At 45.5% G+C, this 25,059-nt stretch overlaps 1 protein-coding gene and 1 long non-coding RNA gene across 10 annotated transcripts in view; both read left to right on the forward strand.

Moving 5' to 3' along the window:
- The window catches only part of GATA4 (GATA binding protein 4), a 78,646-nt gene that overhangs the window by 44,577 nt on the left and 9,010 nt on the right, over window positions 1-25,059 (forward strand). For 4 of the 9 annotated variants that reach the window (XM_013990297.3, XM_005657268.4, XM_084993170.1 and 1 more), the window contains one exon: window positions 24,794-24,963. In XM_013990297.3, coding sequence (XP_013845751.1) covers window positions 24,794-24,963 — 170 coding nt within the window. 9 annotated transcript variants of the gene reach the window in all.
- Window positions 816-8,522, forward strand: LOC146396492 (uncharacterized). Its single transcript, XR_014828373.1, has 2 exons — window positions 816-2,008; window positions 5,539-8,522. It is a non-coding gene; the product is annotated as an uncharacterized LOC146396492 (long non-coding RNA).

The raw sequence follows: 25,059 nt of genomic DNA on the forward strand, positions 1-25,059 counted from the left end.
CAGAATTTCCTTCCTTTTAAAGACTGAATACTATTCCATTGTATGGCTAGATCACATTTTGTTTATCCATTCATCTGTCGATGGACACTTGAGTTGCTTCCGCTTTTTGGCTGTTGTGAATAATGCCATTTGTACACACGCCTCTTTATGAGTCCCTGCTTTCATTTCTTTTGGGAATAAACCCAGAGGTAGAATTATTGGATCATAGGATAATGGGATGATTATCTTATGAACATAGCAACCACCATACTGTTTTCCATGGCAGTTGCACCATTTTACATCTTTCTTGCATTTTTACTTCTTTAAATCTTTTCATCCACGCCAAAAATCTCATTCTTAACACCCCCAACATGATTCCGCATTTGCATTATGTCATAACATCCATAGAGTCTGAGAAAAAGAATACCAGTGCTAACACTTGATTACTGAAACCTGCTCAGTCTGCCTGCACATTCCTTGCTGTTTGACTTTGAGTTTACCTCCAGTATTTCCAGCTCCTGGCCTTGGGCTCCTCTGAGCTGGTTGCTCAGGTGACTTGTGCTGTTCCTTGCTCCTTGAGGCAGTGCCCCGCCCCAGTTGGCTGTCTTGGACATCATCCCCCGCATGGTGGACCTTTTCCCAGTGTTCCAGCAGCCCAGTTCTCCTTTAGGGATTGGCAAGATTGACACAGGCGGGGCCAGATGTGGAGGGTCTTGAAAATCAGGCAAGGAGTTTAGGGCGTTATGAATAGAGGACAAATATGATTGAAGCAGTAAATTGGAAATACCTGCACACACAGATGTGTGTGTGTGAGAGAGAGAGAGAGAGAGAGGAGAGGAAGAGTGAGGGAGGGAGGGAGGCTCTCTTAGGGACAGAAGGCAGGAGGTGCAGTTAGAGGCTGTCAGAGGCGTTCTCTAGCCGGGAGGGTGAGTGAGTCCTGGCAAAGGACAGGGAAGGAAGAAAAGTACGGGGGATCATCTGGGTTAAGACAGTGGTCATGATCTCTCTCTTGAGTTCCTGCAGCCATGGTTTGAGGAGAAAGAGCTGTGGGAGGTGTGTGTCAGGCACTTCCATGCACCTCGGCCCCCACTTTACGTGGGCTGGGGTGGTCATCCTGAAGCCGCCTGCCCAGAGATGGCCTCTGAGTTTGCTGTCCTTCCACTGTGTAGCCCCTCCCCCGCCTAGCTGATAATCTGCCAATGGGGGTGGGGGTGAGAAAGAGCAGACTCGTGGTAGCCACTGGGGCACTAGGTCGAGGCAGGAATCCTGGATCTGAGGCCTCACATCCCTCACCTGTCATATGGACCAGCCAATGGCATTTCCTCCCTTCTTTGGGAGTCCACTTCCCCACAAGGAACTCATACCCTTTCCCCCCAGTAGTTTGCTGAATTGAAAAGTCTGCAGGAACTTTCGAATAGGGAGTTGAGTAAATTGTTGCATAGAATTTCTCACCCCACATTCCCATTTAAGGCCTGGGGAATTGGATTAATTCCTTTCCCCTCTGCCTGGCAGCCTCCGATTGGCTGGGACAGCCTGGGAATAAACGGCACTCCAGGGAGGGCACCAGGCAGGCCCAGGGAGGCTCTTGTGTACTTTCCTATAGAGAGAAGAGCAAATTCTACTATATTCTGGAGAGTTGCTCAGGTTTCATTGCTTAGGCTTGGGGAGCAAGGCCAGGATGATGGGAGCTTCTGAGCTTAGCCCTTGACTCTAGAGGGCTGGTTTGCTGTTGTCTATTTCAGGGAAGAGCATAGAGGGATGTGCGCAGGAGGGCTTCACCATGTCAGTGCCTTGGCAGTCCATCTGGTAGCTGATGGTCTCGTTTTTCTTCCATGCTAATAATTCCATAATGGCTCCTTTTTTGGGGGGGCCCTACCCATGGCATGTGTAATTCCCAGGCTAGGGACCAAACCCATACCAGAACAGTGACAACACCAGATCCTTAACCCCACTGAGACACCAGGGAACTTCTGTAATGGCTGTTTTTTTTTTTTTTTTTTTTCTCCTTTTTTAGGGCTGTACCCATGGCGTAAGGAGATCACCAGGCTAGGGGTCGAATTGGAGCTGCAGCTGAGGCCTATGCCACAACCACAGCAATACCGGATCCAGCTGCATCTGTGACCTATGCTGCAGCTTGTGGCAACACTGGATCCTTTAACCAACTGAGCAAGGCCAGGTATCGAACCAGCATTCTCATGGATACTAGCCAGGGTTTTAATGTGCCACAGAGGGAACTCCTGGCTTTTTTTTTTTTTTTTTCCTTTTTGTCTTTTTGCCTTTTCTAGGGCCACTCCCATGGCATATGGAGGTTCCCAGGCTAGGGGTCTAATCGGAACCGTTGCTGCTGGCCTACGCCAGAGCCACAGCAATGCAAGATCTGAGCCGAGTCTGTGACCTACACCACAGCTCACGGCAATGCCGGATCCTTAACCCACTGAGCGAGGCCAGGGATCGAACCTGCAACCACATGGTTCCTAGTTGGATTTGTTAACCACTGCGCCACGACAGGAACTCCTCCTGGCTTTTTAATGCAGGCAATTTTTGTCTCTTACTCACCTTGACTGTGGAAGAACCAGACACAAATGTGGAAGAATCAAAAAAGACAAATTCACACTGCCTCTTGGTAGCAAAGAGGGAACAGAAGGGGGATTTTGTTGTGAATGCAAACAGATGCATTTTGCTGTGAATGTGTAAGAGTGGGTGGACTCTGGCATGGGAGTCTCTGGTCTCGTTTCTGCAGGCAGAATTCGCTTATATAGTTTATACTTCTCCTAGCCTGGAAGTGTTTCCAGGGCAAGAATTATATACACCTCACTCAATTGGGGGTCCATGATACAATTACATGGTAAATACTAAGTAAATTTTCATTACTCAAAAAGGTAAAATCAGGAATTCATCCTAAAGTTTATGGCTCCTTTGGCTTTCATATGCATACCTGCAGTCTGGCCCCACTGAGACTGTGACCGGGAGGAGGGGACCGTCCTTGGAAAAGGAACCTGAGAGGCAGAAGTCCAGGGGTGAGCATGGCCTTCATCCATGATTGGTTCTATAGAGAGAGGGAACTGGTGGGATTAAGGGGTAAGGAGGTTGAGGAGCTGTAAGAGTCATACACAGGAAGCCCAAACCTAGAAGGCCTGGGAGAGAGAGGGGCAGTGGAATATTACTTAGCTATAAAAAAGAATGAAGTAATGCCATTTGCAGCAACATGGATGGACCTAGAGATCATCATATTAAGTGAAGTAAGTCAGACAAATATGATATCGCTTATATGTGGCATCTAAAAAAAAGATAAAGGGGTTCCCATCGTGGCTTAGCGGAAATGAATCCGACTAGGAACCATGAGGTTGTGGGTTTGATCCCTGTCCTCGCTCAGTGGATTAAGGATTCAGCATTGCCATGAGCTGTGGTGTAGTTCGCAGGCACGGTTCGTATCTGGCATTGCTCTGGCTCTGATGTAAGCCTGCAGCTGCACCTCCAATTCAACCTATAGCCTGGAACTTTTATATGCTGTGGGTGCGGCCCTAAAAAGATAAAAATAAATAAATACAGTAAAAAAAAGTGAAAATAAAAATTCTTATAAATAGATAAAACTTCATAAATAAATTTTAAAAATGAATACTCCAGTGATGTTTTTGCGAAGGTAAGAACAAGGAACCAGGGCACCTAAGGAACAGACCAACATACTGACAGGGTGGGTCTGAGGCCCCGGGGAGGGACGTGCAGGTGGGATGTCCAGGAGGCAGGTGGCCTGGGCTGGAGTCTGGGATCCTTAACCTGTTTGAAGTTTTGAGAACAGGAGAGAGTCCCCAAGGTGGTGGGAAGAGTGCAGGGGCGGGGTGGGGGATGGGCACAGGGCTTTGCAGCGCTGGCCTCTGATGGAGGTGGGAGGGGTAACGGGGAACAGATGCCTGACAGGGGAGCCAAGTGACCTTTAGGTGCCCTCATCTTCACCTTGTAGTGTCCACCTGAGCTCATTCCTTGGTCCTGTGATGCTCTGCTGGGTGCCCCATGGGTTCCTAAGGCCCCCAAAGTCTTCCCATCCTGTCAGAGTTCTGACTGTGGAGCCAGCACTGGGATCCAGATCCCTTACGACCTCCCACTGCTGGTTCATAGAGTCTTGAAGAATTTCGCTCAAGTTTGTCCCTTCCAGCCTGTCCTGGGCCCGAATCCACTGTTTTCCCCCCTTCTCACGTGAATAGATTCCTTGAGATCCTTCCTAGAGAGCCTCTTAAGGCACCAGGGAGAGCTTTGTGTATATGGGCACCCACCTCTCAGCCTCATCATAACAAACGGCTCAGGAACTCAAAGATTCTCTGTAGAAACAAACTCTCCCGTCAGACTCTGTTTAAAGGGTGTAAGTGCCTGTTGATTGGGGAGGCTGGTCTCTGCCTGCCTGAAGTGCTTCACAGAAGTGACAAGACACTCTCCTTCGGGGAATGTTGATATTAAGTTTCCTGCGCTGTGTAAACACACCTCCAGGAATGGTATTAATAAAGGGGACCCTTTTCCCAAGACAAAGCCGAAAGGGCAGGGTGGTGGGGGAATGGGGGGAAGGACCAGGAGGACGGATGGCGGGGGGGGCAGGGAGAGCTGGCCAAAGGCACCATCTAACCAGCTGTTCACTTGAAGGCAGAGTCTACTAGCCAGACTTTTTCTTGTCACGTTCAGAATTCTTGCTTGTATTTGTTGTTGGGACCTCCATGTTTCTACTATGCAGCAGCTGATAAAGGAGAAGTAGAAGAGACTTGTAGTTAAGGGAGCAGGTCTGCAGTCAGACGCCTGATTTAAAATTCCAGCCCGATTAATTTACCTCTTGCAAGGGTCCCCAGATTTCACACCCATAAAATTGAATAGAAGCCATTCATAGGGTTATTGTAATAGGAATAATGTTCAAAAAACTTAACATGTAGTAAGTATTCTTAAGTGTTAGTCATTAGTCACTTCTGAGTAAATGTTCACTGTTATCATGAAGTGGGTATTATTTCAAATAGGATTTTTCAGTTCCACTAATGAAAGGTTAGGCTGCCAAGTGAATTAAACGAGGGTTTTGTATTTGTTAGAAGTTACCTTCTAGGAGTTCCTGTCGTGGCTCAGTGGTTAACAAATCTGACTAGGAACCATGAGGTTGCGGGTTCGATCCCTGCCCTTGCTCAGTGGGTTAATGATCCGGCGTTGCCGTGAGCTGTGGTGTAGGTCGCAGACACGGCTCCAATCCAGCGTTGCTGTGGCCCTGGTGTAGGCCAGCGGCTTCAGCTCCGATTAGACCCCCAGCCTGGGAACTTCCATATGCCGAGGGAGCGGCCCAAAAAATGGCAAAAAGACAAAAAAAAAAAAAAAAAAAAAAAAAAAAGAAGTTACCTTCTAGAGTTCCCATCATGGCTCAGCTGTAACAAACCTAACTAGTATCCATGAGGATTGGGTTTGATCCCTGGCCCCACTCAGTGGCTTAAGGATTCAGCATTGCCGTGAGCTTTGGTGTGGGTCACAGATGTGGCTCAGATCACAAGTTGCTGTGGCTGTGGCATAGGCTGGCAGCTGCAGCTCAGATTTGACCCCTAGCCTGGGAATTTCCAGGTATGGCCCTAAAAAGACCAAAAAAAAAAAAAAAAAGGAAGTCACATTCTTTCTCAGTATTAGTCTACATTTAGGGACATAGACCCTATATGCAACTTAATGTCCATCATTTCTTCTACCTATGGAGGCACGTTTACATAACTAGAGGCTAATTGGGGTTGTAGTTATTTGAAGAGTGACTTTTGTCATAGCTTTAGAATATTTTAAGAATCCTTCCAAGGGAGTTGGAGTCAGTTGTCTGCCTCCAAAAAGAGCTGAACAGAAAGAAAAAATGAAGAAAGCACTTGGGCTGCACTCAGGAAGAAAGAAGGGAGGTGTATTGAAGCTGTGGAGGGTGTGTGTCCTGAGAAGGTCAGGGCAGCATCTGCTCTGGGAACCTAAGACCCCCTTCCACCTCGAGTTGCTTCAGTAGAATCTCTCCTAGGGTCCAGATCCAGTGTCACTTGGATGGGTTATCACGGCGCTTAACTGCATTTGCAGGGAAGCTGGGGCGGGGAGGGGAAGGTCACCTGCATGGTGGATTTCTGCCCTGAAAAGTATCTCTCCCATGGTGGCTGCTGGAGTCTCAGCCAGTTTGGAGAAGAATAAAGAAAAGGAGGAGTTGCGTATTAGTTTTTAAAAAAGATTTATTTAAATAACCCAATATATGCACCTTCCTGGGCATTCCTACCTCAGACTGGTTTGGGGGCTGGAGTCTCTGTCTACTGCAGGAGTGATGACAGCCTGGTGTTCTCGGAGGAGGTGATCAGGCTATTTTTAAGGAGTACTAGTGGAAACTGTCATCCACTGGGCTTTCCTTGGCCTCTGATTTTGTTGTAAAAATGAATGAATTAGAACCGGATACCACATATCTGTGGGCCTTTCCATCTGAGAGTCAGTGAGGATGAAGACTTGGGGTGTGAGGGGGAGGAGTCCACTGACTCTATCACAAATAGGAACAGAAAGGGAAAAATAGAAACATGTGGAGTTCCCACTCTGGCACAGTGGGACCAGTGGCGTCTTGGAAGCACTGGGACACTGGTTCAATCCCCAGCCCGTCACAGTGGGTTAGGGATTCAGTGTTGCCATTGCTATGGCTTAGGTCGCAGCTGCACCTCAGATCTGATCCTTGGCCTGGGAACTCCATATGACGTGGAGCAGCCCAAAAAGAAAAGAAACACGTGAAGATACTGTCAGGAGCTTGGGCCTTTGTCTGGCTCTTCTTTTAGGGTCTGAGGACAACAGCTGGGTGGGCAGAGGTCCAGGCAGGTAAGGAAGAACATGAAGCCTGGGTCCCCGTCCTCGGCCATGTCCAGCCTGCCCAGCAGATGAGCAGCTTGGGAGAAGTTGTGACATTTGGTGGTGGCTTTGACACCCAATAGACACTCAGAGCCTCTGGTGTTCACTGCCCTCTGCTGGCATTGTTTTATTATTTATCCCCAACAACTGTCCTGAGGGCAGGAGTTGAGTCCGCTCTGCAGGTGAAGAAACCAAGAATGCAGGATGCTCAGGCCAGCCTGACTTCCTGGGCCTTTCCTGTCCCTGGGTCACCTGCTCAGCTGGAGCACAGCCTCCCATTGCAAGGAATTGTGTGCACTTGAGGCCACCACACATGTGCCCAATCAGCTCTTTCGAGGCTGGGCTCCCTGGCAGTCTTCCTTCCCTCAGGATCTTACCGCCACAAGATTTTCCTTTTGTCTTGGCTTTTCTGAACTACTGCTACCTCTGAATTTCTTTCTGGAAGACCGAGTTTTAGGAAGGCCCTGCCATAAGGAATCTCCCCAGTTGGGTCAGCCAATGTGAGTTGTAGTGGTCAGGATCTCATTGATTTATTTGGCTGGTCAGTGCACAGCTCTGCATTTGTTCCTGATTTTCAGGGTTTTTGGTAAAGATGAATACATTATTAATTAGAAGAGACAGGGATTTCCCATCATGGCTCAGTGGAAACAAATTTGACTAGTATCCAGGAGGACGCAGATTCAATCCCTGGCTTCACTCAGTGGGTTAAGGAGCCAGCGTTGCCGTGAGCTGTGGTGTAGGCCAGCAGCTACACCTCCAATTCGACCCCAAGCCTGGGAACCTCCATATGCCCTGGGTGCGGCCCTAAAAGGCAAAAAAAGAGAAAAGAAGGGAGAGACACAATGGCCAAAAGGTGGAAGCAGCTCAAATGTCCACAGACAGATGAGTGAATGAAGAGAACGTGGCATATATACACAGCGGGGAGATTCTGACACAGGCTACACTGTGGATGAACCTCGAGAACACTATGCTGAGTGAGAGACGTTAGTCCCAAAAAACACTGCCTGATTCAACTTACATGAGAGAGGAGTTGTTCAATGTACAAAGTTTCAGTTTAGCAAGACAGAAATAGCTCTAGAAGTTGGTTGTAATATGAATATACTTAACTGCATTGTACAATTGAAAGTGGATGAATGGTAATTTTCTTTGTGTGTATTTTACCACAATTAAAAATGAAAAATAATGTAAAATCTTAGCAAGTAGAGAGGAGACTGTAAAAATCCACTCCCCAACTCTGCACTGTTTGCCTCCCCAGAGGTGTAATATAAGTAGTATCAGTGTAAGAGCTGTTAGTACCCTCCCCCTGAATTTGTTCTATCAGATTTCTGTTCTATGGCAGCGTCACACTTTTCCTGAGATGTCTGCCAAGTATGTGAAAGTTGTAAAAGGATGGATTGAACCACCAGACCGTTGTCATCAAATGTGGTCCAGGAGTACTGGGATTCAGCTGCTGTGCTTCACGGAGGGGAGAAAGAGGCTGAGAGCTAGGCTCTGTGCCGCCCCCGGTGCAGAGAAACTCCATTTCTTTATATGCAATTTGTAAATGTCTTCTTATCCACAGAGTTCTGAGACAAGAGCAAAAAAAGGAGAAATAAAAGAAAACTAACCCAATAAACAAGGTATAAAATATACCCTGATATCCATGTATACTTATAACTTGGCTTAAGAACAAAATATAGTTTGGGAGAAAAGAATGAAATAATACCAAGAGTCTAAATGACACTCTGTAACACAAAGATAAAAATAAGTTATTCAAGATCAATGTGATTAAATGCCTAATAGACCCATGGAAACTTCGGGTTATTCTAGAAAGGCTAGTGATGGGAAGAGGAGGAACAGATGATAGGATGTGAGAAGAAACCTAAAATAAAGTAAAAATTTCATCTCCAGTGAAACTTAGGAAAAAACTCTTTCCTCCAACTAGAGAAATACTTTCCAATATAATGGAAATTCAAACCACATTGAGGGAAAGACTTTGAGAACTTGCCCATGCCTCTCAGATCTCCAGCCAGTGTAAATTTACCTGGTAATAAAATAAATGAGATTGGAAAGGAAGAGGCAATGTTTTCATTATTTGCAGACAAAAGAGTGGTCAACTTTGGTAAACATATATGTAAGATCACTATGGAGAAAGCTGTAAAACTTGAAGACATAAAAGAAGATGTGAATAAATGGGAGAGGATACTATGTTCTTGGATTGGAAAATTCAGCAGTGTTCTTTCTTCCAAACACGGCCAAACACATCTATGAATTTAATCCAGGAAACATCCCAGCAGGGTTTCTTAAATGCAACTTGTCAGGCTGAGTATAAAATTTACATGGAAAAATTATTGTGCAAGAATAGCCAAGATAATTTTTATAAAGAAGACTTAAGAAGGGAGAAATTGTCCTATCAGAAATCAAAACAAATGAAAGTAAACAGGTACCAGCACAGAAATTAATTCAACAGTGTTCAATTCAACAGCCCTGCCGTGTGTAGTGGTGAAAAATTTCTTTCTGAAATATAGCCAAGGCATTAGGAATGGGGAAGATGTGGTATAAAAAGGCTGGCATTAAGCAGTGGATCCTTTCAAATATCAAAGTACAACTAAACAACTGTGGGAATTATGGATTAGAATATAAACGTTCTGTACCTTTACAATGTAAAACTAATAAATTCTCTTAAAAGAGGGAGGTGGATCTGTACTAATATGGGAAAATATCCAAATACATGTGCTTCCATAAAGAAACTAAGCTGCAGAAGAGTCTTATGATCTCATTTGTATTTAGGGTGGATGGCACTGTTCCTCCAGGTACCCCTTCCTGGGGGAGAATCATATCCCCATCCTGACAGCATACACTTGCCTGTGAAACTTGCTTTGATCAATGACATGTGAGTAGGAGTCACTTGTACGACTTCCAAGCACTGGCTTTAAGAGACATTATGTGGTTCTGACATCACTTTTTACCCCCACCATGAGGCTGGCATGACCCAGATAGAGGTTGCACTTTCAGCCTGGATCCCAGAGTGAAGCACACACATAACAGAACCTCAGTCAGTTTGTAGCTGTCCTGTAATGTGAACAGCAGAAAGTAAAGCTTTCATATAGTAAGCCACTGAGATTCTGGGTTTGTTTGTTACTGGGTAATTTCACCAAAGCTGGTACAATGTTAAACAGAACCCAAACCAAACATAAGTGTTTTTTTTAATGTATTTTTGAACATGTCTATAACATGCCTAATATATCCTAGAGATGTGTGTAAGGATGTACATTGCAGCATTTATTACAGCAGAAATTTTAAAACAACCTGAATATACATTAGTAAGGAAATGAACAAATTAACTATGAAATGTTAATATAGTGGAAAACTATAAAATAACTCAGATAAAGTAGCTCCACATGTAGCAACATAATTAAAACCCAGGAACATATTAATAGGCAAAAACAAAACCTACAGAAGGATACTAATATGAAGTTTAAAACATGCAAAAATAATATGTATTGTTTTTGAAAAGGTATGCACATATATGATGAGTAAAATAAATTCATAGGAATCATAAGCATCAATTCAAGATGGAGGAGGAAACCTGGATGATGGGTTGGATGTCATAGGAATCAGCTATATCTGCAGTGTTTCTCTCTTTTAAAAAATCTGAAGCAAATATGGTAAAATGTTAGATTTAACAAAGCTAGGTAGTGTTTTAATATTCTTTTTTCTCAAATATTGAAATATTTATGTTTAAAAAAAGTAAATTTGTAAACATTATGTACAGTGTGAAGGCATTCATGTCATGTAAGTTAAAATTTTAATTTATACAAAATGTTTAGAGGTGCATATCTATGTAAAAGAATGAAAATGAATTGGAAGGATATACATGAAACTCAAAATAGTGGTTGGATAAGAATAATAGGGAATAAAGAGTTTTATATTGCTTTTGGTACTTTTCTATAATTTCCAAATTTCTAAAAATAGAAATTATAATTAATAACATAGAACATGTCTGGAAATAGAAAAATTGTTAGTCACCATCGCTTCAGGGGTGTGGGATAATGGTAGTGGTGGAGACTTTCATTTTTCATGTGACATCTTTCTGTAGTATTTGAATTCCTATAGCAATTATGATTGATACAATCTAAGCATAAATTAGGGGGAAGTAAAGCATATATATGTATGATAAGCATGATTACAATGTAGTGCCAAGTTAGATAATTCCAAAAGTAGGGAGCTAGAAATCATCTTTTCCAAATATTTAATGTTTAAGTTGTGTAGACCAGAGCAAGAGAGGCAAAATTACTGTTGGTGAACATTTTGGCTGCTGAGGACTTCTGGAATTCATTCTCACTGCTCCCAGCCTTTAAGTTTGGTAAATGTAGTTATGAGAATAAAGCAGTGGATGGATCCTATTCACAGTACTGGTAGAGAGTTCTAAGTAACAGTCTGCAGCTGTGCTGCTCTGCCCTCTAGCGGTTGGAGGACCTTCCTTAAGGCCACAGTGCGTCTAGTGGGAAGAGGCTGGGTCATCCTTTCACCCAGTCAGCAGCACTTCTCTGTCTTTTGATGTCAGGTTTCCGAAATAAAATTTTCTTTGGGAGTTCCCACTGTGGCTCAGCAGGTTAAGGACCCAACTGGTATCCATGAGGCCTGGCTTGGCTTAGTGCATTAAGGATCAGGTATTGCCATGAGCTGTCATGTACATCACAGACTCAGATCTGGGGTTGCTGTGGCTCTGGGGTAGGCCGGTAGCTGCAACTCGGATTTGACTCCTAGCCTGAGAACTTCCATATGCCACGGGTGCAGCCCTAAAAACACCAAAAAAAAATTTTTTTTTTCCTTTGAAGAAAGGGTTCTGCAGCTTAAAAAAAAAACAACTGACAGACAAATCACTAGTGCAGAGTAATTTGTGCATTTGGTCTGATATTCATTTGGATAATTTTCAGATGAGAAAGGACTTGGGCATGTCGTCTGACACCCCCATTTTACAGAGAAGATCCTAGGCACAGGCAGGGAGAATATGTCCATGGCTGGAAGGGACACAGTCTCCTGGTCCCACATTAAGTGATCTTCATCCTTATTTTTCTTGTTTTATGTTAATGCAAAGCTAAACAGAGTCCTTGTGATTCTCCTTAGAATCCACATTTTATGCAAAAAGCTTGCAGGGTAACTAGGTGGATTAGCAGGAAAAGAAGATATAAAGTGCTGGTGATTAGTTTAACCTTGGTTTGATTAAATAATCCCCAAGAAGCCTCCAGAGAGGAAAATAGTCCCATGTATACATTTCCGCACCTTGGCTCCCCTCCCTTCTAAAAGGCGTAAATCTCTCTTGAAACGCCCCCCTAGCATTCAGAGCAATAAAGAGGTCACTTTATATCTCCATAAATCTCTCCGGCTGGCTGGCTGGCTGCTGCCATTCCAGGAGGTGAAAGGGAAGCAGTTTCCTTTTGACAGCCCCTGGGCTGGAAGGAAAGGACTTTTCCCTCCAGACCCATTGTCTTGATCCCTGAGGGAGCTGGTCTGGCAATTTGTTCAGTATTTCCTTTCCATCCTGCCAGCTTGTCACGAGTTGGAGAGGAGTTGCAGAGTCAAATGGGCCCAGACTGCCTTGGTATATAAGTCTCCTCCAATGACCCTGATGAAAGGCCTGGCTGTAGCTCCCTCTCCATCTTCCTAATTAATTAAGGGAACAGGGTCTAAACAGGCAGTGTGCATGGTTATCATGAAGCAGTAGAAACCATGCCAGATCCACTGGGGGCCAGAGTCAGCCTGCCTGAAAAGGCTGGGCTGGGGGCCCCTTGGAACAGGAACTAAGGTGCTATGAGAAACTGAGAACCCGCTTGGTGGGAAATCTGAAAATGGAATCTTCCCCACTCTAAATTAAAAATACTACTACTTGAAACAGTAGTGATGCTAGTTAAGGCATGTTAATTTACTTTATTTAACCTATAAAGGAATTATTTTTTGCAATTAGGAAATAAATTAACATAGTTCTGTATTAGAAAGGTTCACAAGAGCAGTGAAAAGTATCCCCTTTGGGGTACAGGTTACAGTCTCCCCCAGAAGCAGTCAATGTTACCAGTTTCTTGTCTGTCCTTCTACAGATATTTACCGTGCACACAAACAAATCTATGTATATAGTCTTCTCCACTTCTTTTTAATTTATTTTTATTTATTTTTTAAATTTTTGGCCACACCTGCAACCCAGGCATGTGGAAGTTCCTGGGCCAGGGATCGAAGCCGAGCTGCAGTTGTGACTGTGCCACAGCTTCAGCAATGCCGGATCCTTAACCCACAGTGCTACATGAGAACTTCCCTTCTTTTTTAAGAGAGTGTTATATGTTCTGTTCTGTATCTTTCACAGCATATTGCGGGGGGGGGGGGGGAATTTTCCATATCAGAATCTAAAAGATTTTTACTCTTTTTTAAGCCTTTTCAAAACTTTATTTTATACACTTAGAGGTTCACAAAAAGTTGCCAATGGTTAATTCATACTTACTCTTTATGACTATGCAGTGTACTCTACTTGAGTTAACAGTAGTTCTATATCGGCCAACCTAAGTTGTTTTTCCAATCCTCCGCTATTGCAGAAAAAAAATACCACCTGAACTATCCATTGTGTGTGAGCCATTTTATGCAAATGCCTGTGTGACTGCAGGATAAATTCCCAGAGGTGGAATTTCTAGATCAAATGCACTTTTGGGGAGATGCTGTTCCTGGTGCCCCCAATCTCCCTGCAGGCAGTATGGTGTTGTGCTCTCCATCAGTGTCCAGGCTACTTATGTCCCCCCAGGGCACACTTAGGTGACTAAGGCAGGCTGGTGGGAGGCCTGGACCTGGACTAGTGCCGGACTTTATCCGCAGTGAGATTGGCAGGCAGTCTTTGATTAGCGCATCTTGGACATCCCCACACTTGCTGGTCCTACCCCTTGTGGAAAGAACCTTCCTCTTTGCTTCTGTGGGGTGTCAGGAATGGTCGGCGCCATCGAGGATACCTGGGCCCAGAGAGGGCCACCTCTGTGGAGGGGGCACTGGGCACATGGGGGAGAAGGCATCTTGTCACTGAGTACGAGGATCCCAGGGAACTACAGAAATGAAGTAGACATCTTCAGTCGTCCTGCTCCTAGGCAGAGAGATTAAAAAAAAATTTTTTTTTCTTTTTCTTTTCCTGCTTTTTAGGGCTGCACCTGTGGCATATGGAAGTTCCCAGGCTAGGGGTCGAATTGGAGCTGCAGCTGCCAGCCTATGCGGGATCCTCAACTTATCCCACTGAGTGAGGCCAGAGATCGAACCCACATCCTCATAGGTATTAGTTGGGTTCATAACCCACTGAGTCACAATGGGAACTCCCAGAGAGGCTTTTTAAAATTAAAGTTAAAATTTTATTAGTTATTTTGTAATAGCCTCATTAATATGTGATTTATATTCTATAAGTTCACTCATTTGAAGTGTACAATTCAGTGGATTTTAGTACATTCTCAGAGTTGTGCATCCATCCCATAATCAAATTTAGAATATTTACATCACTCTAAGAAGAACCCTGTACCTATTATCAGTCACTCTCATTCCCTCTCCCCCAGCCCCTGACAACCATTAATCTACTTTCTGTCTCTGAATTTGCCCATTCTGGATCAAATTTATCTGGATTTCATATAAATGGAACCACACACTCAATGGTCTTTTGTGACTGGCTTCTTTCACAGTACATGATGTTATTTTTAACTGTCCTTTTCCCCTGAGCTCAGGGCTTTTGCACTGCTTTTCCCGCTGCCTCCAAGGTTATTGCCCAGGTACAGAGATACTTGCTTAATTAACTGCTTATTTAATAAACTTGAACTGTGTTACAGGAAGAGAAAACCTGAGTATAGTCTAAATAATTGTTTTAAAAAAATCAACTCAAATTTTCTATCTTTCTTTTTCCTTTTTTTTTTTTTTAACTACAGCTTAGTTTTCTTACTCATCCCCATCAGTGGATATTTGGGTTGTTTCCAGTGGTTTTGTCATGAAGAGCTTAAAAATATTTCTCAGAGTTCCCGTCGCGGCGCAGTAGTTAACGAATCTGACTAGGAACCATGAGGTTGCAGGTTCGATCCCTGGCCTCGCTCAGTGGGTTAAGGATTCAGCGTTGCCGTGAGCTGTGGTGTAGGTTGCAGACACAGCTCAGATCCCGCGTTTCTGTGGCTGTGGCATAGGCCGGTGGCTACAGCTCCGACTAGACCCCTAGCCTGGGAACTTCCATATGCCGCGGGAGCGGCTCAAGAAAAGGCAAAAAGACTACATACATACATAAATAAATATTTTTCTTTTCCTGTCTCTCTTTTTGGTAGGGAGGGGGTCCTTTTGATATATTCTAATGAATTATTAGAGCAGTTTCATCACTAGCAAGAGTGGGTTGATCTTTAGGAGTTTCTGCTGTGGCACACTGGGTTAAGAATCCAACTGTAGGAGTTCCGGTCACGGCTCAGTGGTTAATGAACCCGACTAGTGAGGACAGGGCTTCGATCCCTGGCCTCATTCAGCAGTTTAAGGACCTGGCATTGCCGTGAGCTGTGGGGTAGGTCACAGATGCAGCTTGGATCCTGCATTGCTGTGGCTGTGGGTTAGGCCAGCAGCTACAGCTCCGATTCAACCCCTGGGAACCTCTATTTGCCACGGGTTTGGCCCTAAATAGACAAAAGACAAAAAAAAAAAAAAAAAAAAGAATCCGACTGCTGTGGCTTGGGTTGCTGGAGAGGTGCCAGTTTGATCCCCAGCACAGCAGGTTAAAGGATCTGGCATTGCTGCAGCTGTGATGGAGGTTAAAGCTGTGGCTCAGATTCAGTCCCTGGCTGGGGGAACTTCCATGTGCCATGAATGCGTCCATAAAAAAAAAACAGAGTGGGCTGATTTTTAATGCATTATGGAGTACTTTTCCACATCCACCCATTCAACTGTATATATTATATATACACATATTATATATGTATGTCCGTAGATAATCCTCTCAGCTGAATTATTATGTGTGTCCAGGAATGTACATCACAGTGGCCAGGCAGTCAAGTGGGCGAGGATCAGAGCCTACAGATTTTACTCCATCCTACTGGCAGGCCTGCTGCCTATTAGATACTTTAGGGCATTGGGTTTTGTTAAAATCTGATCAGTCAAAATGCGTTAAGTTTCTATTTTGTGCTGAGCACTGTATGTGGAATGATTCATCCTGAGAGCAGCATGGTGCTGACGAGGGCGAAGATTAGGTCACGAAATGTTGCAGAAGTTTAGGTGAGTCACTCACCATCGCTGGACCTTGGTTTCTTTCACTGAATGTCCCTGGAATCACCCAAACATTTCTTACAGCTTTCAAGACTGTCTGCCTGCATTCAGGAGCCTTAGAGCTGGCATGGAGTGGGGGGTGGGTAACCAATGATGAGGGGCTGTTCAGAGCTTACCAAGTCCAGAGAAGGAAGGGTAGGGTTTGTACGTAGCACCTGGAGTCCAGGAAGTAGCAAACAATTCCATTGCTGATGCCTAGTCCAGGTTCCCGTGGCTATAGCTGAGCTGAGGGCCAAGCCCAGCCTGAACCAGTTAGTGGCTAACTAGAAAACCCAGCATTTAGAGTAATTGTTGCCTCCTTTCCTTGCATTCTGTATGTACCTTGTCTGGAAGTGGTGACACTGGGGAGCAGGGGACCAAAGTGGGAGTGAGTGAGGCGGGGCTGTAGGATTCCTACCTGAGTTCCGTCAAGAGTGGCCATACATCTGATTTTAAGCCTATTGTCCCAGAATAATTAGTAATAAGCACCTTTGCCTCAGAAGTGTCCCCATTCTGGATGATGATGATGATGATGATGATGAAGAGAGTGGTGGTTACAGGTTTAAGAGGACACGTGGTGCCAGCAGGGTGTCTGCTGGATGCAGCAGCCAGTAGAGACCCAGGCTCTTGCAGCCTGGCTAGTCTTCACTCATGTCCGCAGGCTTTTTCCCCAGTCCCTGGGGAGGACTCCAGACAGCTCATTCACTGGGGGGTAATGGACAGGAGGCGGCGGCTGGGGGTGGGGTGGGTGGTGGGCAGAGGTCGAGGAGCCTGCTGGGCAAAACGGTGTTTGTAGAAACATTTCTTGTTAGAAGGGCAACATATCTCTTAGGGAGAGTTTTAAAATAGAAATCAAATGATAACACTATCTTTGAGTGTTCCCTCCTTTGCTTTTTTCATTTGCCCCTTTGAAGACGGTCTCCCCGCCCATGGATCACAGGTGGGAAGGGGCCACGGTGACCCTCTCCATCCAGGAGTCTGCAGTGTTTAACTTCCAATCTAGTCAATCAAGTCATGTTCTCAGAACCTAACGCTGTAGAACTTTTTTTTTTTTTTTAATTCTTTACATTTTTTTGCTTTTTAAGGCCACACCTGCAGCATATGGAAGTTCCCAGGCTAGGGATCAAATCAGAGCTGTAGCTGCCGGCCTACACCACAGCCACAGCCACGCCAGATCTGAGCTCTATCTGTGGTCTCCACTACAGCTTGTGGCAACGCCGGATCCCCAACCCAACTGAGCAAGGCCGGGGATAGAACCCAAGTCCTCATGGATAGTAGGTGGGTTCCTTTCTGCTGCACCACAGCAGGAATTCCTAAGAACTTAATAGCCATACAGGAGTCAGTATCCTTCATGGACCTAACTTTGCACAATGCAGAAGGCTCGGGATGCCATCAAGACCAAGGGTCAAAAAAAAAAAAAAAAAAAAGCACCAAGAAATTTCTCCTGGACTCATGAGTGACCCTCTGCATCGTGGGGAAATCTTCACGCTGTAATTGTATCCCTATGTGTGGGGATTCTTGAAGGCCATGGAGAGGAAGGCTGGGAGGCAGCTCCCTAGCCGGTGTGCTGGATGAAGAGCATTGAAACAGATGTGCCTTGAGCTGCTTCTGTGATCAGATGAGCTGGGTCAACAGAGTATGTGCTGACCCTGGGCTTCTTATGGTCCTCGTGGTAACTTCTGTCGTGACCCTAGGCTGTCTTTCATGTACTAGTTTTCGAACTGTTCCTATTGACATTGTCTGCTGCTAGGGAAAGGATTGGGGTCCCTGACAGGAAGGTCTGCTGGCAGAAGCTGTGTGTTGCTGGGCCTGGGGCTAAGAAGCTAGCTAGTCAGTCTGGGTTGAAATCCCAGCTCTGCTATTTCCTAGGCAAGACCTGACTTCTCTGAACTCCAGTAACATTCCTTTTTGGGAGGCACCCTCCTACTCTGTCCCTGCTGTGAACACAGCCTGGATAGGAATGTACTAGATACTTGGGCGCTTGTAGATCTTCATGGGAGAAGCGACAGGATGGAAGACAGACACTTGACTCTCCCCACAGCTCCTTCGGTGACAGGGCCCAGCCGAGTCTTCACCTCATCTTTCTCTGTGGGATGTGTAATTTCTCCTGGCACATTAGGGGGAATTAACTCCTGGCAACATGCTGTAAATATTTTCCTCCAGTCTATTAAGGCAAGAGGTGGTTCTTCAGCTTCCTTCCTTCCTTCTTTCCTTCCTTCCTTCCTTCCTTCCTTCCTTCCTTCTTTCCTTCCTTTCTCTCTTTTCTCTCTTTTTCTTTCCCTCCTTTGTTTCTTGGTTTTGGTGCTTTTGTTCCTTTCTTTCAGAGTATCTTCTTTGTCTTTTGTTTTTTTAACCTGGCTGTGGATTTACCTCTTACCTGAAGCCTAAAAAGCCAGGCTTCTAGGTGAATGCTGATGTTTTCTCTGTGTGTGTGTTGGGGTGGGGTGGAAAATCTATTTCCAGTGTAATTACAATATTCACCCGGAGAAAAGTTTAAAGGTCTGTCATATTACCCAGTGGCTATTAAGAAATGCAGTGTGCTGTTTCATGTTGGTTCTTCTCAGTTTCCTTGTTTGTAAATTTCTAAGCTGCCTAGGCTATCTTGGCAGTGGGTGGGATGTGGCGGAGACTCTGCTTGGGCCGTGCGTTCTCTTCTGGGCTCACAGAGCAGCTCCGCTGGCCTGGTGGGAACTGTGCCTGTTCAGCAGGAGCTTCCAAAATAGGTGCTCTGGTCCTGCCAGCCGCCAGCGCTAAGCCCTCCCCGCAGTGACTGCCTGTCAGGCGGGCCTGACAAAGCCCAGAAGACTAAAGGCTCCAGAGCTGCCCCCAAACTTCAGGTTTGTTTGCTTCTTGTGCCCTAGACCCAGGCGCCAGCCCGGGGGACAGAGCCTGTCAGGAAGTCCAGGCACAACCTGCTGAACTTTGGATGGGACTCAGGACTGGGGTTCAGCAAGGGACTTCGGGGTGTTGCCTGGGACTTTGTTCTGAAACCCCTTTGGCTTCGGGAGGTCTCTGGGAGGCCCCTCCCCTCTTTGCCTATGGTCTCGATTTGCAGCCTTGCAGCGTTGAATCGCTGCCTGAGGCATGGGTGATCTCCACTGTGTTTCTGCGCCTTCTCTCCCCAGAGAGGACAGCTTGGGAGGTGCTGGTGGAAGTGGGGGCCAGCGCTACAGCCCAGGCACCATTGCAGTTGTCACATTGAACATAATTACTTGCTTTAAGTTGTATATCCCCAGCTGGACTACAACTCTGAGCAAGGCTTTTTACCCCAGTTTTATCTAATATATCTCTAAGTCCAGCTCTTACTACAAAGGCAGGTAGAGCAGACGCATGGCACATGTTTGGGCTCTGGCATGCCCACCAGCCACACAGATTCCAGATGGACTCGGCATGAGGGTGAACGAAAGGAGGGTTTCTCCAACCGGGCTCTGGCCCAAGACCTAGCTTCCCTAGCAAGTGGAAGCCCCTCCGAGGATGGAGGGCATGACAGGCAGCTCTGTGGCACTGACCCAGTGAGCTGGCACACGAGTGGTGGCACCCATCAGCCTTTGCTCTCTCCAGCCTATGGGAGGCAAAGCAGCTACCAGGAAGTGCCCACTGGGTGTTGCCCCCCCCATCCCCAGCTGAGTCCTCTCCCTTGTCTCCCACCTCCCCTCTTTCCCTCCCCTGCCTTCCCCCTCCCGGCCCTGACTTGCTAGTCAGTGGGTGGGTTCCCCAAGATGGATGGAGCTGGTTGGGAGAGGTCAGGTCCCTGCCTGCGATTGTGTCACTTCTCCCTGGGGAAGTCAGGGTGGGATCCGTCAACCTCCTGGCACACATTTTTCTTCCAGGCACTTGAGTGGGAGTAGTTTGCCTTAATTTCTAGGAATATCCAAACTTAAATTGGAGGCAAAAGAAATCAGGCTGGGTTTGTTTGTTAAAAAAAAAAATTTTAGGAGTTTCCGTCATGGCTCAGTGGGTTACAAACCCAACTGGTATCCATGAGGATGTGGGTTTGATCCCTGGCCTCGCTCAGTGGGTTAAGGATCCCACATTGCTGTGGCTGTAATGTAGGCCGGCAGCTACAGCTCCAATTTGACCCCTAGCCTGGGAACTTCCATATGCTGCAAGTGTGGGCCCTAAAAAGCAAGAAAACCAAAATTAAAAAAAAAAAACAACAACAACAAAAAAAACAAAAACATTTTAAATAGGGGCAAGGGCACAGTTCATTTTGTCCTTTGGTTGCTAAAATGATTGTGAATTACTCTTTCTCATGTGCAGCAGTTCCGAGGCTTCATAAGTTTATACAGTTAACCTGCCTCAAGTTCACTCCCTGCCCAAGTCCTGGGCCAAGTCTGAGAGTGATACACAGTTTACAGTTCTGAGAAAAGGTCAGACTCCCAAATCTCCTGGCTCTTTTATCAGCACCCCCCACCCCAGTATCCCCACACCAAGGTTCTCCCAGGTCTTTCCCACTCTCTACCAACCCTCCAACACTAACAATAACCCATCACTGTTATCTCATTTGGTGTTTGCAAAGCACTTTACAGCCATTGTTGTGAGTTTTTCCTCTTATTTGCAAAGTACTTTACAACTATTATTACAAGTCTTTCCTCTGAATGTGGGGTAACACTGACCCACTTCCAAGAGATTCCCACTGCCTTCTAAGTGGTTGGTCCAATTCCTGCTTGGTGCCGCACATTGGGTGGGTGGGGCTTTCACAAATCAAGGCCATTTCTCTGCCCTTCCTCATTAGACATCAGGCTGAGAAACTGGCTTCAGGCTGCTGCCCACTTGTCTTCGGGAAGTTCCACCCAGTGCCTTTCTATTGAGATGGTTGTTCCCAAGGTTCACACCACCAGATGTTAGTGCTGGCGTGGGGCTCACAGCCTGTCGCCTCCTGCTTCCTCTAGACAGAGTGCTGAAGGTACAGGGTCTGAACATTCTCTCCTTTCTTCAGTCCAAGGGGGGAAATATATGTATGTGTCAGATGTATGAAGGTAAACCAGTTCCTTCCCCCGCAGTGTCCTGGGAGTTACTTGAGATGATCAAAAAAAGTTTTTATTTTGTTCTTATTTTTTTATCATATTTTTAAAACTAAGCAGTTATAACATTACAGCATGGTGTTTTTATTTTATTATTTTTTATTTTTATTTATTTATTTATTTATTTGTCTTTTTGCTATTTCTTGGGCCGCTCCCGCGGCATATGGAGGTTCCCAGGCTAGGGGTCAAATCGGAGCTGTAGCTACTGGCCTACACCACAGCTCACGGCAACGCCGGATCATTAACCCACTGAGCAAGGACAGGGACCGAACCCGCAACCTCATGGTTCCTAGTCGGATTCGTTAACCACTGCGCCACGACAGGAACTCCAGCGTGGTGTTTTTAAAAAGAAAAGTCCACACAATTGATTAGCTTATTAGAAGTTCCTTTCTGGCGGTCTCAGATGTCCTCACAGTGTTTTGTGTGCTGCATTTTTCATTTAACTTGAGATGTAAACATTTTTTCTTTCTTGTTAATGGTGTCTTTCTCATAATCATTTACAATTGCGTCATGTTTCATTGAGTGGGTTGGATGACAAGACTCTGGTAGAAAATATTGAAACTCTGCCCATTTGGAGGTGTGGTGAGTTATGGGGAGACGTGGCATGTCTGATGGGGGCTTTTAGGAAGCACGGCCTTGACCTTCCATCCTTCTTTTGGTTGCTGTTGTAACACCTGATTCTTCGATGCAGGTCGGACTTCTGCACTTACTACCCTAAACGAGGTCTCTGCCACCTGAATACCCAATTTGATTAACAGATCACCAGCATTCTAAGAGTAAGGTTTCCTCTTAGCTCCTGTAACATCTACTGGAATGCTTATATAGCAGATGCTCAAGTAAATATTTGTTGGTGACAAAGACATACGTGCTGACCTCCAGTGCCTTTCCCTCGGTCTGTAGAATAGTTGGTTGACTGTGTGTAACCCGGCCTGTGTTGCAAATGAGAAGGAGTTTTTAAGGCAAGTTTCCTTGTTAGATTCTCAAGGCAGCATGAGGTCAGGATCCAGTAGGGAGACCAGGACTGCTAGGAGGGCTCCTGGAATGAGGTTCAGTCCCCCCCATGTAAAACAATGAGTGTTGGGGGGAAAGGGACCCTCCCCTCTAAAAAAGAGGAATGAGTTGAGAGAACTTTGTTTGTGCAGCCTTCTTTAGATGAACTGAAAAGAAGCTGGTTTGCTTATCTTTGAAAGGAAAAGAGTGTGAATCTTTATCTGTGAGAGGCACGTACTGAAATATGTACGAATGAAACGACGGAATATCTGAGATTTTCTTTAAAAAAAACCCAGGATGGGGACAAGTGGGGCAAGGTAGATATGATTGGTCACAAATTGTTGGAAATTGAGTGATGATTAAATAAGAGTTCATTTTCCTATTCTGGCCATTCTTGAATATCCTTAAAATTTTCCATGATTAAAAAGAAATAGAATAATTGGGTTGTGCCCCATTTGGACTGGAGAGGTGATCTAAAAAGCCCTCCATCATGATTTAGGCAGGAATGCCAGTATCAGTTTTGAGGCTGTAGTGCCATCTAGTGTTGATTGCAAGCACCCAACAGCATTGCCAGCGCCCCTCCTTGGTTGGAGGTCCTCTTTTGACCTCCCCTGGCCTGTCCAGTCCTCTCACCTCCTCACTCCCCACCGGAAGCCCTGGGCCAAGGGAGCTGGAGTGGAGCAATGTCCCGGGTGAGGGTGTGGTGGAGGCGTTGGCGGAGGTGGGAATGGCTATTGGTGGAGGCGTCCAGGTTGTTGCCTCCAGGTTGGGGAAGCAAGCTGAGAACAGGAGTTGGCATGTCATGTGCGGCTCTGAAGGCAGGTGACCTTGCTGGAGGGTTCTCAATGTGACCCAGGTGCAAAAATAGCCTCTCTTGTGACCGGTGTGTGCTCAGCTCCCCAGCCTGAGCAAACAGCCCCTCACACCTGCACACTGTTGACTCACAGCTACTTGTTTGCAGGTGCAAATGACTGTTTGTGTACCCAGAGTTGAGGGGAGGGTCCCCCACCATCCTCTTCTCCAGCCCACGCTCCCTTAGAGCAGGCAGTGGGGCCATAGACCTAGCAGAATGTTTGACTTTAAACCCCAGGGCAAGGGGGCTAGGTCCTGAGGGAGGGAGAGCTTGTACCCTCCCCCACCAAATCTCCCCCTCAAGTAGAGGAAAATCCACTCTTGCCTCTGATAGTAGAGCAGGAACCATTTGGACGCCAGTGTGGCTATATTTAGGGACAGAAAATTTAGAAATGACAGTAAATTTTCAAAATAGGAAGCACTATACATGAAGTCAGAGAGACTTCTGAAAGTCCTAAACTGGACTTTACATAGATCATGGGCAATGAGAAAAATAGGCCCAGCCTGTCTCAGCAAGATGGCTGAAATTTGTCAATTGTTAAGTGAGAGTGTGCAAAGAGAGCCGTGTTCCCTTGGACGGGCTTTGTTGCTTATAATATGCACCTTTATTTCCTGTTCCAGTAAGCAAGAAAAAATGTCAGACTATGACAGTGTACCATACAGATGTGTTGAAATGAGAAAAAAAGAGGTACAGCCTTTTTTTGCAGAAAAGTTTGAAAATTTTAAGAACTTTCAGCAAACATAGTCCCTTTGGCTCAGTGGTTCTATATCTAGAGAAGCATCCTAAGGAATGCTAAGAAGAGTGTACAAGATGAGAAGTATTTACAAAATGAAAGTCAGAAATTGGGTAACAACTAAGTAAAAGTTAATGATAATAGTTAAAGGAGGGCACATTTGTATGATGGGATAATATACTGCACTAAAATGAATTTATGAAGAATTTCTAACATGGGAAAATGATTTGGTATGAAGTGAAAAAACAGGCTCAAAATGATACCACTTGACCTCAAGTAGGCAAAAATATGTCAATATATAAAGTATTGCAAAGGATGTAACAGAACAAAATGTTAATAATATGGTGATCTTTGAGTTACAGGATTATGCATGATTTCTGTAAATTTTTTTACACATTTCAGCATTTAAAATTTTTTCCCAAAGTAAATATTGATTGTATTTCTGTTGAAGGGGCCACAGAACCTCAATTTTGTTTTTTTTTTGCTCTTCTGTGTCCGTTATCTTTTTTTAAATTTTTTATTTTTTAATTACTCAAATGAATTTATCACATCTGTAGTTGTATAATGATCATAACAATCTGATTTCACAGGATTTCCATCCCACAGCCCAAGCACATCCCCCCCACCCCCCAAACTGTCTCCTCCGGAGACCATAAGTTTTTCAATGTCTGTGAGTCAGCATCTGTTCTGCAAAGTTCAGTCTGTCCTTTTTTCAGATTCCACATGTCAGTGAAAGCATTGGATGTTGGTGTCTCATTGTATGGCTGACTCCACTTAGAACCTCAATTTTGAAAGGGAATAAAGAGAGAAAGAAGGCCTTGAGTAGACCTTAGTGTTAGCTGAGCCCCAGGGCTCTGAAGGAGAGGCATCCAGGTGCTAGTGGTCTCTGCCAGACACACCAGGGGGAGTCACGCGTCCACCTCCCAGGACACTGAGAGCCAACTCCCCAGGGTTAGGTCAGCGCGCTGAAGAGCACGAGAACGGCAGCTCCGTCTTGCTGTCCTTGTGAGGGATGCTCGTGATTTCCTTGGTCTCTGGATCCTTCAACATGAAATTTCCAGGCACAGGCAGGGAACTAACCCTGTGTCGTTTCCCACCCAGTAGATATGTTTGATGACTTCTCGGAAGGCAGAGAGTGTGTCAACTGCGGGGCCATGTCCACCCCGCTGTGGCGGCGGGACGGGACCGGCCACTACCTGTGCAACGCCTGCGGCCTCTACCACAAGATGAATGGCATCAACCGGCCCCTCATCAAGCCCCAGCGCCGCCTGGTAAGCTGGCTGCAGGCTCCCGTCTTCCTTCTCTCAGCTCCGGCTTTCGCAGCCTGGTGGGAAATCCCTGGTTTTGAATTTGGGGGCTTCAAGTCA

This window comes from Sus scrofa, chromosome 14 (assembly GCF_054392235.1).
Source record: "Sus scrofa isolate SSC_HxYL_T2T_F1_AM1 chromosome 14, Sscrofa_HxYL_maternal_Yorkshire_Landrace_v2.0, whole genome shotgun sequence".
NCBI lineage: Eukaryota > Metazoa > Chordata > Mammalia > Artiodactyla > Suidae > Sus > Sus scrofa.